The following is a 15,700-nucleotide window of genomic DNA, read 5'->3' on the forward strand; positions in this document are numbered from 1 at the left end:
AGCGGCGCCCCACCCTCCCCATGGGCTCTGCTCTGTGTGTGATGGGGTTGAGCCATAACCTCCCCATCGGCCCTGCCCTGAGTGTGACAGTGGCGGCGCCCCGACCCCCGATCCACCCTGCTCTGTGTGTGATGGGGCCGTGCCTCAACTCCCCTATCGGCCCTACTCTGTGCGTGACAGGGGGAGCTCCCCAACTCCCTGATGGGCCCTGCTCTGTGCGTGACGGGGGGCAGCGCCCCAACCCCCCCCCCATCGGCCCTACCCTGAGCGTGACTGGGGGGGGCGCCCAACCTCCCGATCCGCCCTGCTCTGTGCATGACGGGGCGGTGCCCCAACTCCCCAATCGGCCCTGCTCTGAGCCTGACCAGGGGCTGCACCTAGGGATTGGGCCTGCCCTCTCCCACCCGGGAGCAGGCCTAAGCCACCAGGTCGTTATCTCCCGAGGGGTCCCAGACTGGGAGAGGGCACAGGCTGGGCTGCAGGACCCCCCCAAGTGCACAAATTTTTGTGCACCAGGCCTTTAGTATATAGATATATGTCTATCTGTCTATATATATAGATATATCCACGCGCACACACACACGCATGCACATGCACACGCACACACTTAGTATTCATTCATTCATTCCACAAATAGCTATTAAGTTCCTACTATATGTCAGGTACTGCTCTGGGCACTGAGAATACATGTGAACAAAAGTTCTGGTGTATAAATTATATGCTATACTAGGAGAGAAGGGCTATGGATAAAAGCAGCTTGACAAGAGAAGGGAAAGGAAGTTCAGATGGGTAGGGGTGGTAATTTTAAATAGCATGAACTACATTTATAGTTTCAGCCACATTTCTGGGCTTCCCATGCTTTCCAGTTATTTTGCTGTACTAGGGCTTTACCCAGGCTTTTTCTTCTGCCCCTGCTTTTCCTTCCTGATCCCACTCTGCTGTGGATTACCCTTTACTGCAGCAGTCGCCAACCTTTCGGACCTCATGGACCACCAGTTGGCAACCACTGCTCCAAAATTTACCTTAAGCCAGTGGCCGCCAACCTTTCAGACCTCACGGACCACCAGTGGTCCGTGGAACACAAGATGGCGACCGCTGCTTTATTGTATAGTCTCATAGCACCTGGTACTTCCTATCTCCCCTGCTAGATAGTAAGGTCCCTGAGAGCACACTGTTAATTAGGTTCATTGTTAACCTAGTGCAGTGTCTGACACAAAGCAAGCATTCAGGTGTTTGTTGAAGGAACGATTGTTCGTTTTACCTTTTCAGATATGTGCATTGTACAGTAGGGAGCAAAGTTAGTGTTCAGTTCTCTCAGGGTAGGTTGAGGGATGGTGTCCCTGTTAAAGGGACACTTGAACCCTTGAAGGGTTAGTAGGAATTTTTCATCACTCAGGAGCAAAGGATTCCAAAAAGGAACAGCATCAGCAAAAAACACTGAGGCACAAAATATGGTTCAGGGACTTTCTGAGTTCAGTTTTGCTGGAGTATTTCCTGATGGAGTTAAAGGAGAAAGAGTGAATCTTCCTGGGACAAAGAAGGCCTTAGAAATAAGGTAACTTGAGCCAAGACCTGAAGGTGGTGAGAGCAGGCTTTGTGAATGTGGTGGTAGAGGGGACCAGAGTGCTGAAACAGAGAGTACTTGGCCTAGTTGAGTAACAGAAAAAAAGAATCAAGTGACAATGATAAGAGTTTGCGAGAATGTCCAAATTGTGTAGGACCTGTATACTATTGTAAAGGCTTTGGCTTTGAGTCTGAGTAAGATGTGAAGGTATGGAAGGTTTTGAGTAGAGAAGTGACACTAACTTACATTTTAAAAAAATTACTGACTGCGACGAAGGGTCTGTGAGAATAGACTGTGTTGAGAATAGACTGTATGGGAGAGGAGCAAGGCAGAAGCAAGTAGATCAGTTTGGATGTAGTAATGATCCAGGGAGAGATCGTGGTGGTCTGGACCGGAATGGTTGCAGTGGAGGTGCTGAGAAATGAAAGGATTTAGGATAAAATCATAGCCTGGAAATTTGAGTAACATTATTTTACCATCACCCGCCCTAGAAAATTCATTAGTTAAGAAATATTACAAAGTTCATCTTTAGTGCAGTTCTAGGTTAAAGGAGAAAATATGGCCTATAGAGAAAAATATAAATGGAAGAAAGTGATATGGGATATTGCAACCACTAAATTGAATTGTCAGTTATAACTATGCATTTCAGAAATACAAATTGTTCTATACAGGAACTATTCAATATCTTGTAAAATGAATTTAACATAAAATAAAACTCCTAGTAATATAGGAAGCATAAATGGGGCTTGGGGAGAGGTATAGTAGGATAATATATCCCATAGTGTGTAATAGGAAAATGTGAACTAAGAATTTCATTCTAATGTACTCTTGTTCATTTGTTTTCTTAAATTTAAATATTTCCCATTCCTATGCATAAGTATCTTTGCATGGTATTTTAAGAATAAAAATTGTAAGAATTGTTCAATAATATCTCAGAATGTTCTTAAATGTATTTAGGTGGTCCCGTGCCAAGAGACATTTATCAGAGAATTAAAAAACTTGAGGATAAAATCCTTGAATTGGAAGGCATCTCTCCTGAGTATTTTCAATCTGTAGTAAGTATCTTTTAAAAATAACTAAATGTTATTTTATTCTAGGATTCTTCATTATATAACAGTTTACTGATTGATCTCCTATATATGAGATAATTAATAATTCAGAGATGAATGAACATAGTTCTATGTAAGAGATTACCTACTTCTTTAAAAATTGTGATTCCAAATATTGTACTATAGGCTCATAATTTTTTAAAGGGGTGCTTTTGTTGTACATTACCCAGTTTCTCAAATTTAAGTCATTTTCATGGCGTGATAAGTGAGCCTGGATAATAGTCCATCCTGTCACTCTGAATTTGCTGTCTTGTAAAACAAAGGCTTCTTCTGAGACCTTGTTCTGTCAGTTATCCCCTGTGTCTCTTTAATTCCTCGCTCTTTACAGACTCCTTCCCTCAGCTCATGTGTGTTTACATTTCTCCCCCATACTAAGCAAACAGGCACCTGGATTTGCCACCCTGCCTTGTTCTTTACGTTAGCACTGGACTTTTTGAAAGACTAGTCTATATTGTCTAATTCTTCAACTCTAGCATTTATTCACTCATTCGTTCTTCTCTCTTTTCCAAGGAAAATAAGAAATAATGTTGGGTTGATAAATATCTTACTTGTCACATCAACATGCTTCAGACAAATGATCCTGAATTCATTGTATTTCCCTCCGTCTTCGGGGGTGATTATGCATAACACCTACCTTTTCTGAGGGCTGGATGTTTTGTGTATGGGTTTTTTTTTTTTAAGTCATGGCATATTAGATAAAACCAAAATGTAAAAGTGAACAAAATTGCTAAGGCTATTAAATTTTTAGTAATATTTTTCTAAAACTTTCTGAAAAGTTATATAAAATAATTCATATTATCATAGAGCAGAAGTCACTGGTGAAATTATGTTAAAATTGTTTTAGGTATAGCATCAACCTTTCCAAAGTCTTAAATTGGGTATTAGAGTGAGGAACAGAAGAGAAGTTTTTCCAGATGAAGAAAAAGCAAAAGTGAGCAGTGAATCCTAAAGATCAAAAATATAGTTTTAGCGATTTACTTCCTTCAATGTAAAATAAGGTTTATTAAAGTACTAAGGGCTAAGGCAATGATTAAATGATATAACATCAGTCAAGTACTTGTCACCTACCTAGCACATGGTAAAACATCAGTAAATATTAGCAGTTATTTTGTTTTAGAAACTACCTATGAAGTAGCTGTATAAATGTGGATAAGTCACATAATTCCTTTAGCCTTCACTTGTCCAATTTAAGATTTGTTGGTTGTACTACATAATTACAGAGGTCTTTACACTTTTAGAATTATTTTTTGAATGTATCTTTCTAGGAAACGTCATAGAGATTTTATGCCTTTTCCTACAGCAATCTACCATAAGTTTTCCCATTCTAATTGCCTTCATTATGTAATCTCTAGGCAGGTTATTCTTTTAGTTCAATTCTTGTTAATTATTGTTAATAATAGAGCTGATCTTACAAGAGAGTTGCATAGTGTTAGATGCCTTGGGTGAGACCTTGCCCCATCATTTATCTCTTCTCTCTGATTCTGATTCTATTACATAACTTAGTTAACAAAAGAACAAGTCCTAATCTTTTTTTTTTTTTTTGATCTAATATATACAGGATAGAATGTTCAGGGTATTTGGTTAAATAAGTGAAAGTAGTTGGGTTATAGAGGACCTTAAATGCTATACCCAGAAGTTTAAAGTATCTAAAGTTTAAATGCTTTTGAAAGCATTTGAACATGAAAATGACTTGTTCAAGTACTATTTAGAAGATTTTTCTAATATTGTCTTGGGAGGTAAATGAAAAGGGAGACTAAGAATAAGACAATATTAGGTGTGAAGTGAGATCCTGCGCTAAGGACATGAGAATGAGAATAGGAAAGATTACGCAGGAATCTTTTACGCAGTAGAAAAGAGAAGTTGACAAATATTGATAATTAATATGTGGAGAGACAAAGAGCAAGAGTGAGTCCAGTTTCTGGTTGGGAAAATGATACTACCATTGATAGAAATAAGAAAATCTGAAGGGGAGCATATTTGGGGGGGATGTGAATTTAAAGTCATAACAGGATATATAGCTAAAAATATCAGGTAAGCCTTCCAAGATGTAGGACTTAGATTTGCCACAACTGGAAGAGCCTGTGTGAAAGAGGTAGTTAAAACACAGAATGGGTAAGAACACTGAGGCTGTCAGAGGCTGAGGTCTGAAACTTGGTGACTACCTAACTTGAGGGCAGGAAGCATTATAAAAGTAATGTGATTAAAACTAGTGCTTTTAAAGAAGATCCCCCAGTCTATTAAATAATACGTATTTGATTAGAAGGATCACTTCTGGATTATTATTGGAAACTAGAGGCCTGATGCACGAAATTCATGCAAGAGTAGGCCTTTCTTACACCGGCTGCTGGCACCAGCTTCCCTCTGGCATCTGGGACCCAGGCTTCCCTCCAGCTGCAGGCAGCCACCTAGGACCCGGGCTTCCCTTGCAGCCCGGCTTCATCCAGAAGGTCATCCAGAAGGACGTCTGGTCTAATTACCATATTATGTTTTTATTATTATAGCTGACATATCCAAATTAATAGTGAGCTACAGGGAAGCACAAAATACTGAAAGGTTTAAACATTCAGATTGACTTTTCCCCCAAGACTTATGAATATATATGGCATAGGCCCCAAGCCCAAAGGGAAAAAAAGATTTTATACTCACCCTCCTAACCAGAATGAATATGCCATCTCTAGGAGCCCCACTCCTCTCTTGGTATAGAACCAGTTCTAGGATTGTCCTCACACATGAGAGTTGAACACACCCCATAGAGAGCATAGCACATAATTTGCCACTCTTACTGTCCATGCTGGGAGTACACACATGGCAGTGGCATGATTTCACATGTCCCTTAAAAGTGTACAGAAAGACTACAAAGGCAGCTCAGTCTTCTAGCTTCTAAAGTTAGAAAGTACGGGAAAGTTGAGCTCAAAGATTGATGCACAGCACATGAAATGGGAAAAATTATCAGGAAAAAAGATATAAATTATATTGGGTTTATAAAACAAAATTAGACCATGTAAAGTTCTGTTCATTTATGAAACAGACAAAAAACTCTTTTAAAAAGTTAATATATATATGCAGGAATTACCACAAAGATTAATATTTGTTGCTCCTTTAATGCGATCATTCTAAACATATTTACCCTTCATATTCAACATGGAAAGATATGAATGTGGTAATGTTTTTAAAAATTTGAAGGCATCACTCAACAGACCATTTAAAGAATACAATGCTTATGATTATTTCCAAACTATTGCTTACTGCTTTTAAATTATGACCCCTGAAAACAGTAAGTATAACATGCTTCACAAGTATATTTCTATAGCACTTTGTTCATTTGATAACACTTATCACTTATAATTACATGTTTACACATCTATTTTTCACACTGTATTTTGAATCTCTGGAGGACGGGAATTGTCTTGTTCATTTTTAACACAAAATGTAGTATGCATTGAATAAATGTGTGAATGAATGGATAGGACTTGGCTGATAGTTAATTATTGAACTTTTGAAGGTGTGTTAACTTTGTTCCACAGCACTGACCAGGCGGAATCCTAATTCCGCTTTGTGATGCGAACTCCCGGTTCTCAGGGAAGTGTCGGCATAGGGGAGTGCTGAGGGCCAAGTCAACTTCTTGCACACAGGCCATGCACGGTGGGCCCGAAGCATGAAGTGAACAACTGGATCCAGCTGGAAAATTAAATTGCAAACATTTTGGAGGGCCTTGAAGGTCACAGTAACCTATTTGCAATTCCAATGTCACTGAGAAGAAAACACCTGTCATTTAGTGTGAGTTAGAGAAAGATTGGAGTCAAGGGAAGTAGTTTAGGAAACATCATTGTCCACACAAGGGAGAGATGAAGGTCTGAATTAGGGCAGTGGGACTAGAAGGGAAGAAACATTGAAGACACTGCCCTGTAAAATCAGTAGTCCTTAACCACTGATTGCAGGTAAGGAAGGGTCAGAGAGGAGACTGACTTACCGCTGAGTTTCCTTAAAGCCTGGGTTCCACAGACCTGTGTGTGTGTGTGACGTTTTAAAAAATTATGTCTGTCCAGCTATTTAGTATGCTCTCAAATACTTCTCTTAGGTACCAAGACTTGTTTAAAATTTCCACCTTGTGCCTAAAAACAGTACATTTTAAAGCTAGTCCAGTGTATTCACAATGTATGTATTTCTAAGTGTTCTACTTGTCAAAATATTCTGCTCAGATTTAAGATAAGTCCCCAAAGACTACATTTTACTGTTTTAAGTGATTGAACCACTGATGTCCTCATTTTCCTCATTCTGATACTTTTCACTTTAGTTTCCATGATAATAATCTGATTGCTCAATGACATGGAAATTAGCAATACTTTATAGATTAAGCTGTTAGGAAAACAAGGGAGAGTATATTTTCATCTGACGGGTAAAATGCCACCTCTTGGGAGGGTAAGAGACTGAGCAGTGACCAAGTTAAACATTAAGTCCTTGCCCAGAGGCCCCACAGAGGTATTTAGCTCAGTTTGGCAAAGGAAGGAGCATGTTTATAGAAGCAGTTTCCCCCCATATTTAATAATTCTAACACTTGAATGATTTCCCACTTATAACTGCTGCTAAGAGGCACACATCAATGTTCTTTGAAACAGCTTTTGACACAAAGTAAAAATGTGACTTTTTACCTTCCCTCTGATCTCAGTGGTCAGAAATGTTCATGAGTAAAATTTATCTTCTACATTGACAGTTTCTTTTTCAAATGTACTGATACACTAATTTACCTTTTGAAAGCTGTGGTATTAGCTAAATTATGATTGTCAAAGAATTGGGCTCACCCTGGCCAGTCACGGATGCAGACTGAAGGGTCCCAGGTTCAATTCCAGTCAAGGGCATATGCCTGGCTTGCAGATTTGATCCCCAGTTGGGGGGAGATGGGAGGTGCAGGAGGCAGCCAATCAGTGATTTTTCTCTCATCATTGATGTTTCTATCTCTCTCTTCCTTTCCCTTCCTCTCTGAAATCAATAAAGATATATTTTTTTAAAAAAATTGCCCAAACCCAGTGGTTGGCAAACTGCGGCCCCTTGAGTCAAGGGTCCCAGGTTCGATTCTAGTCCAGGGCATGTACCTTGGTTGTGGGCACATCCCCAGTAGGGAGTGTGCAGAAGGCAGCTGATGGATGTTTCTCATCGATGTTTCTAACTCTATCCCTCTCCCTTCCTCTCTGTAAAAAATGAATAAAATATATTTTAAAAAATAATAATTGGGCTCTTCCCCTGTGAGCTCTGCTTAGCGTTGGCTTTTTCCTCAGGCAGATGGCAAGATGACTACAGCACATTCTCCTGTCCAGGTGCAGTGGTATCCAGAAGTGAGGAAGTTTTTTCAGAAGTTCTCCCCCTAATCCCCAGCAGACCCCTCCTTAGTCATTGGCCATTATTGGGCCCGTGCCCATCACGGACAAGACCAGAGGTCCGGGATCTGCATTCCCCAGAGTCACACAGAGGAGTAGTGATAGGTACTCACACAACCAGTGTCCCCTTACAGTCAGTGTATATGTGTGTGTGTTCACCCCTTGGCCTGGTATTTCACATTCTGTTTTCCTGTATATTGCTGCTGCCTTTGTTCAGTATCCTGGGTTGGAAAGGCTACAAAAAAGGAAACTAAGGAAATTCCCAGAGCACCTCTTTCTACAAACACTCAGCCTCATTAGAAGCTGAGAATTAATGGGAAAGTGTGTATAGACAGGTACAAGCTTGTTGCTGTAATGTTACTACTGTATACTTTCAGTATCTTTGGAGGGTAACTTCCAAAACACAAGAAAGTGTATGTTGGCTGCAGATAGTGCTTGGTGAGTTTGTGGGCTTTGTTTCTGCCAGTTACTCTATAATGGAAAATTGTTTGTTTCTTCAGTACTCTATAAAAGAAAATTGTTTAGATTTTTTAAGTATTGGTTATTTAATATTTTTTTACCTTTAATCTAGAACTTTTCTGGCAAAAGAAGAAAAGTTCAACCACCTCAAGTAAGTTATTGCATTTTCATTTTAGCTTCTGAAATAGTTTGATTAGTTTTATACCTTTCTTAAAAGTTTCTACAATGGTTGCTTTTTAGGTCATAGTTTGGAACTCAGAACTAAAAAAGGGCAGCATAAATTAATGTATTTGAATCAGAGAAGTAATTTTATTTCAAGGGTGTAGGATAAGTGATATGGGCCTAATAAACATAAAAGTCTGTATTCAGCTGTTAATAGTAGAAAGATGTATCAGTTACAAAATGCTGAAAAATAGTAAATGCTTAAGTACTGTGAATTAAGTCTCACCCCTCCCCCTTCTGAAGATGCCACTCATTAGCAGCCTCTAAGTCAAAGAAGAATGTTTGCCAGAGGCTGACTTCAGCCTAGCCTTGTCCACAGTACTTATGTGTGAACTAGGGGCTGGGTGCACAAAATTCGTACATGGGGGTGTCCCTTAGCTCAGCCTGCGCCCTCTTGTAATCCAGGACCCCTTGGGTGGGGTCGCTAGGCCTGGCTGGCGATCAGGGCTTTCCTTCCCCCAGCTGCTGGCAGCTGCCCCCCCTCCCACCCCCCGCTGCCACTGCTTGCCATCTGTGCGACGCTGGACCCTCTCCCCCACCACCGGTCGCCTCCCTTGGCAACAGGCGTGGGGTGTGATCGCTTGACTGGCCTGGCCTTCACTCTGAAGGGCAATTGTGGGGCAATAGCGGGGCTCCCCAACCAATCGCATCGCACCCACCTTGGTTGGCCCGGTGCCAGTGCGTGTCATAGCATGGTCGTCTGGACAGTCATTCTGCTGTTTGGTCGATTTGCATATTATGCTTTTATTATTATAGATTAGTTTATTCATAATTTGTAAGGTTTTGCTACCCTTCAATGGTGGTGATGTAAATTTAAAGTTGGGGAAAACTAAAAAATTTTTAGGTTTGTTTATTTTTTAAGAGTAGCATGTTACTTTTTTTTTATTGTACAATTTTGAGTAATTTTTAAGAGCATCCATTTTTTCCAGGAGAGGTAGTTGATTGCAGTTGATCCATAAAAAGAGAATTTCTAGGTATTTTAAGCACTTAAGCTAATCCTAAACTTTAATTTTTTTCCCTACTGATTATTAATATAATCAGTAGTTTTTAAAAAAGTTTTTGTAATCCTTTCAAAGTATAAAAGGTCCAGAAGAGCTTTCATTAGGAAAGAGAACGAAAAAATAAGAAGAAAGAATTTTAAGCCTTATTATTGTATACCTTAAAATTCATGATAGAGTCAACATATATGGTTCAATGTTAAAATTATTCTCTAAGAGAAAAAGAGACATTTACCATGCTTTTGGATATTTTAAATATTTATAGTTCATTTATCACTTTATCTGCATTAAGATACTTCAGAGTCTTATTCAGCAATTTGTGTTCTTATTGTTTACAGCAGAACTATTCACTGGCGGAGCTTGATGAGAAAATTAGTGCTCTCAAACAAGCCCTGCTTCGAAAATCAAGAGAAGCAGACTCCATGGCAACTCACCACCTCCCATGAAAAACTCATCTCATCTTCGTCATTTTACTTTTTTATATACTTGTGTGTTACTTACACTGCAATTAATTAAATGGATATATATTTATCAATGTAGACATCCTCTGAAGTCTGGGTTTATTTTCACACAAGTCCAGTTTTCAGCAAGTAATCTTACAATATCCCAATGAATTATGTAATAGTTAATGCATTGAACATAGCATTGTCAGAATTTATTTCCTTCTGTTTTAAAGGAGGTATTTTGGAAATTAAGTAACTTAATTTGAAAATATATCTTTGTGTGAGTTGTGTGTATGTCCCACAGAAAGATGTGTTTTGAATAGTGATATTTAAAAGCCATATTTATATTTATAACATTGATGTTAACCAGTTTATTAGTTTAAATTAGTACTTTGTAATAATAGGCATTCAACAAAAAATTAGTTGACCAAAATGAATTTTAAATGAATGCATACTTTTTTTTCAAATATCAATTTTAATGTAAATAAACAATATATTCCACCTTTATTCCCTTATTGATTGATTGTATGACCTTGAGTAAGTTATTAATCTCTCTTTGTGCCTTGATTTTCTTACCTATAAAATGGGAGTGGTAATAATAGAGCCTGTTTGTAATGAAGAACAGGTGAAATCATGCATGTACAACTTTGAAACTGGCCCAAGCAAAGTACTCAATAAATGTTAGCTGTTATTGTTTAAAAACTACTTAAAACCAAGTATGTCTTTGGTACGTTGCAAAATATTACAAATTATAGTCCCTCTTCCTTGAGAGCCTCAGTACCCCAGTTAATGTTAGGTGGTACATATATTTCCATAGTTGCAAAGTAAACACTTAAAAGATGCAGCTACAATCAAGGAGCAGATGTTTAAATCAAGAATTGTTTGGTTGTAAGAATCAGAAGTCTACCTAAAGTAGTTTGAAAAAGGGGAGTTGTTAAAAAATACACTTAATTGCAAGGAAGTACAGGTGAATGTTGTGTCTGGAAAGTCATTAGCAGTTTATCTCTGTGTCTCTAGCTGCCTTTGGCTGTTTCTTTATCTAGTTCTGTCTCTGTCCTCTACCCTCCTTGTTTTCTACTCTTCCTTTATCTCCCTCTTCCTCATTCTTTTTCTCTTACACATAATCATCTTTGCATCTGCTTTATTCTCTATGAATTGGTTTCTCTGAAGGCCTCTTCCTTTCTGCTTCCCCACTCAGGTGACATGTTAGTCCTGTCTCCATAGCCTTGGCTTGCTCATGCCTTGCCCCTGCCATGGTGCAGACTCTGAACCAAGTACTATAGAATCTCACAACTGACCTCTGCTGATTACCTGTCTGAATCTGTTAGGGCTCTCAGTCAGTTGTGGACAGGATGGTGGGGCAGGAACCTCTAAGACTGCAGTGTGCACACACTCTTGCACAACCATTGTGGAAACCTTGAAAACGGAGTCACCTTGTAAAAATGGGGTTTCCGAATCATTCTCAAGAAGTGATTGTGTTCTAGGTCAATACCACTGACTCTTACCACTATACTTCTCTGTAGAGGAAACTCATTCTACAAGATAGTTTTGCTTAAAGTGCTCCAGTATTACAGGTACAGCTACAAATGAATAATGAGTAATCACTACCCTGCCCCTCAGTCTCCATCTGGTCCTGGTCATCACCATCCTGCCAGAATGACCCCTCTGTGTTTTCTGGCACACTTTATTACCATCACATCACCAGTGAAGCAGGGAAACCATGAATAAAAAGAATCGCTTAGAAAAAGAAGCTGACAGAGGTGGGCAAGAAACCTAGAAACCAGGATGATACGCAGGTCACTAGTCTGCCCCTAAATGAATGCCATGAGATGTTTCTTGACTCCCTTGGCAGTCGACAAGTTCCTAAGTCATGTCTGGCCGTCCTCGGATCTGGCCATCAGAGGGACTTCCTTTTTGCAGGCCCGCTCCTGTAAAGGACATTAGAGTCCTCTTTTCTACACTTCAGCGAATTTTGTCTGGTGCCAGCATCCTTTCCCCACTTGAGTCAGAGCCTCCAGAGGAGTTGGTACAGGTGCCTGTTCAAGAGTAAATTTCTGGTGATAGCTACTTCAGTGGCTTTCAATCATTGTCTTTCTTGAGTACATAGTTGACTGAAAGGCATATCAGGAATTTCTGTGGGAGTAAGCTTACTCCCTGAATCACCGGGCTACCTAATGACCACCCTTCAGGATTTTTGTTATTCCGCTGTTCTTAGACCCATTGTTCTTAATGGCCCCGTCCTCAAGAGAATAAAGGAGAAAAAGTGACTGGAAAGAGGTTTGCAAGACAGGAAGCGCTTCCCTCTGGTCCGTCCCTAAAAAGTCCTGCCCTCCACAGGTTACATTCCAATCTAGGGACGTGTTTTACTAGGAGTTGGGGGTGGGTGTGTGGTGGGTAGTTGATAGGCATCAGCATGTTTATGCTGTGGAAAAGAGCTGGGCTTCCTAAACTAGCTACTGCTGGATACTTCCTTTTCAATTGCTAGGCTCCTGAGCCCTGAGCTTTTCCAAATTCACAAGTGTTACCTGGACTTCGTTTTCAACAATCTCAGCAGAAAAGATTTCTCTTGATGAAACATAAATATGTAATTTCCTGTTTTTCCCTGTCTGCTTTTAACCAGACAACCTGGTACAGAAAACCCTCTCTGCCACTGAATTTTAATGATCTCTAATACATTCCTACATTTCAACATTTGACAAAAGCTTTGCCTTTAGTGACATGTGGTTTGTATCCTAAGAGATTTTAGACAATTGTTTAGTTATTTTGCCTTTTCTTACCTCCATACTACCAGTTTCCCACGGGATGGGGAAGTACGGTTCTTCTGGTGATAACTGTCAGAATTTTAGTAGGCACTGTCACCCCTGTCATTACCTCATCCCTCTGCTTCGACTCCACAGCTAGTTGTACATTTTCACTCAGAGGAGGTTACTAGTTCATTCCTAGCTCAAAAAACTAAAATTTGGTTCAATGGACTTGGATGGTATCTCTATGGTTAATGGTTTTCAGCTTAAGCCATAGGGAAAATAAGTTATTTCTGTTTTAGGGATTTCTTGTTTTCAAGAAACAGAAACCCAGTTCTAACTTCAGTAAATGGGATTGGTTAAAAAAAAAAAAATGTGGATAATTCAAACTGCAGGAATTTCAGTCAATTTCGTCACCTTCTGCCCATCACTGGATCATGTTGTCCCGATTATACACTCTTCACTTCATTTTAGTTTGGCTTCTCTGATGATGTCTTCTTTCCTGCTTCGTTGCCATTTAGCTTTGCTCTGGAGTTCGGCTCCATGGCGCTGCTAGCTCTGACCTGGCTCTGGCTCCAGGGTTCCGTGTTTGTTTCTTATGATTCAAAATCTGGAAAAAGAGGAATTTGTATTCTTAACTTGGGTCAACTGTCCACCCCTGGACCAGTTAATTATCTGAGGCTTGAGTGTTAGGATTTTTAAGAACACTTGCCCAGCCCTTTGTGGAATGAGGGGCAATTCCAACAAAGAAAGCATGAACTGGGAACTCTGACCTTGTGAGCTAGACTGATGAACAGTTGGTCTTTATAAACTTATGATTCTTTAACCATGGAGATACCATCCAGGTCCATTGGACAAAATTTTAGTTTTTTGAGCAGCTCTACGTATAAGAATTGATATTTAATGATTTTTAATCATTCCTAATATTGTTCAAGAGATAAAGAGAAAGTTTACTTTTTAAAAATAGAACAAAAATTCTATTTTTCAATTCCTATTTAGGTCCATTGGACCCTTTCATAACTCTAAGATACATTATGGGATCTTAGTGATATAATTTTTTCTACATCTTTTTAAATATTTTGCTATTTTATCATCTAAGGAATTATTTCATCATCACTAATCAGTTATTCCCAAATGGAACAATGATAGAATCACCTAAAAGAGGAACATAAGAGTAAAATTGTCACTATTGCATAATCCTTTAGTTTTCATATAGCATTGTCCAAAGTATTCCATCATCTTTCAAGAAGATATAAGTCTGGAGAGACAGCACCTGTAAAGACTCAATGAATACAGTTGAGAGTTTATATTTTTTCATTTTAGCCATAATGGTAAATAGAAGAAAGTTAGTAAGAATTTTCACACTTATTAAAGGAATCACAGGTGAGTGCAGAGAGACAAATAACCATACTCTAGATCTAATGATATTGATGAAATTAATCAGTTAAGCAAAATCGGAGACCATGACTCTTTAGGTGCATATTCTAAATGAGTTTTCTCAAACTGAAGAAAAGATGAATGAACCATATATTTCTAAGGACAACAAGGAAGTACAATATTCTCATCCCCTTTTATTCAACAGGAAGGGCTTCATCATGCAATATTTATGAGAAGCCAGACCATCTAATTTTGCTAAATGAACAACATGGCAGTAGTCTTTCACCTTTACTGGTGTTTATCCACCAAAATCTATTGATATAGTTCCTAAGGTGAAACATTCTGAAGACAGTTTTCTATGCAAAGGTGATTAAAAGGAAATAGGTGTTATAGAAATGAAAAAAAAAATGGACTGATCATTCTCATTGACATTTATAAATCCAAAAATTAAAATGTTTTTTTAATCACTACCCTTCTTCAACAAATCATGTCATCAAAGTTTTTAAAAAGTATTGCATTTTGGTGATACAAGTGCAAGAAGAAAGAGAAGTACTGGTAATGATAAGCTGGAACCTAATAGAAATATATTTGAAATCTGGAGTCACTATTTAGAAGATGAGTATGTACCAAATTCTTGCATAACAGGCGATGTTACATTCAACCAACATTGCCCATTTCAAGTATATACAACTTCAAAGTCTAAAAAGTATAAAATAAAAATGGTTTACTATGCTTAAATTCTTATTACAGTTTTTAATTAAACTATCTCCTCATACTTCTGTTAAGTTAGTCATAAAATTACTTAAATATATATATTTTAAAGTTTTTTAAACTTATTGGACTCAGTTGGTAAATGATGACTTTTTCCTGATATATTAAGAGTTGATATGTTTGGGGACCCTTTTCCCCCTCCCTACCTGGGAGTCCATTCTGTGGGACTCTTCCCCCTCCCTACGTGGGAATCTGTACTTGTTCTTCAATAAATCTCCATCTTTGCTATAAAAAAAGAGAAAGAGTTGATATGTTTTAATATCTTAAATATAGATAAAATCATTTTGAAAGGTTTATTTTTTAAAATGGTTTCAAGAATTTAAAGACATGTTAGATTACTTCCCCACATACTTCCTCTAGGAAACTTTAGTCAAGAGAAATGAATAAAACTGAGAAAATCCTTGGATTACAAAATATTCACATTTCTTCTTTTTAAAAACCCTAAATGTTTAAGTAGCTGGCAGAGTGCTTTCTCTATGTAAAAAGTTGGGATACTTTCAAAAATGACCCATCCTTATAGGACAAAATACTGCAAGTGTTCTTACTTATTTCTTATAACTTGTAGCTCTTGGTAAGCACATAACTGTCTGAGAAATTTGATTTATTATAAGTACTACTAGAGGCCCAGTGCACAAAATTTGTGC

General features: G+C 38.5%; 1 protein-coding gene across 1 annotated transcript in view; it reads left to right on the forward strand.

Annotated features, from left to right (window-relative positions):
• MBIP (MAP3K12 binding inhibitory protein 1) overlaps positions 1-10,872 on the forward strand; it is a 21,352-nt gene extending 10,480 nt beyond the window's left edge. Inside the window, exons 6-8 of the mRNA XM_006752695.2 lie at positions 2,522-2,619; positions 8,617-8,655; positions 10,063-10,872. Coding sequence (XP_006752758.1) covers positions 2,522-2,619; positions 8,617-8,655; positions 10,063-10,170 — 245 coding nt within the window. The 3' untranslated portion in view covers positions 10,171-10,872. The remainder of the gene's footprint in view (positions 1-2,521; positions 2,620-8,616; positions 8,656-10,062) is intronic.
• The last annotated feature ends 4,828 nt before the right edge of the window (positions 10,873-15,700 follow it).

This window comes from Myotis davidii, unplaced genomic scaffold (assembly GCF_000327345.1).
Source record: "Myotis davidii unplaced genomic scaffold, ASM32734v1 scaffold730, whole genome shotgun sequence".
In the NCBI taxonomy this organism is placed as follows: Eukaryota; Metazoa; Chordata; class Mammalia; order Chiroptera; family Vespertilionidae; genus Myotis; species Myotis davidii.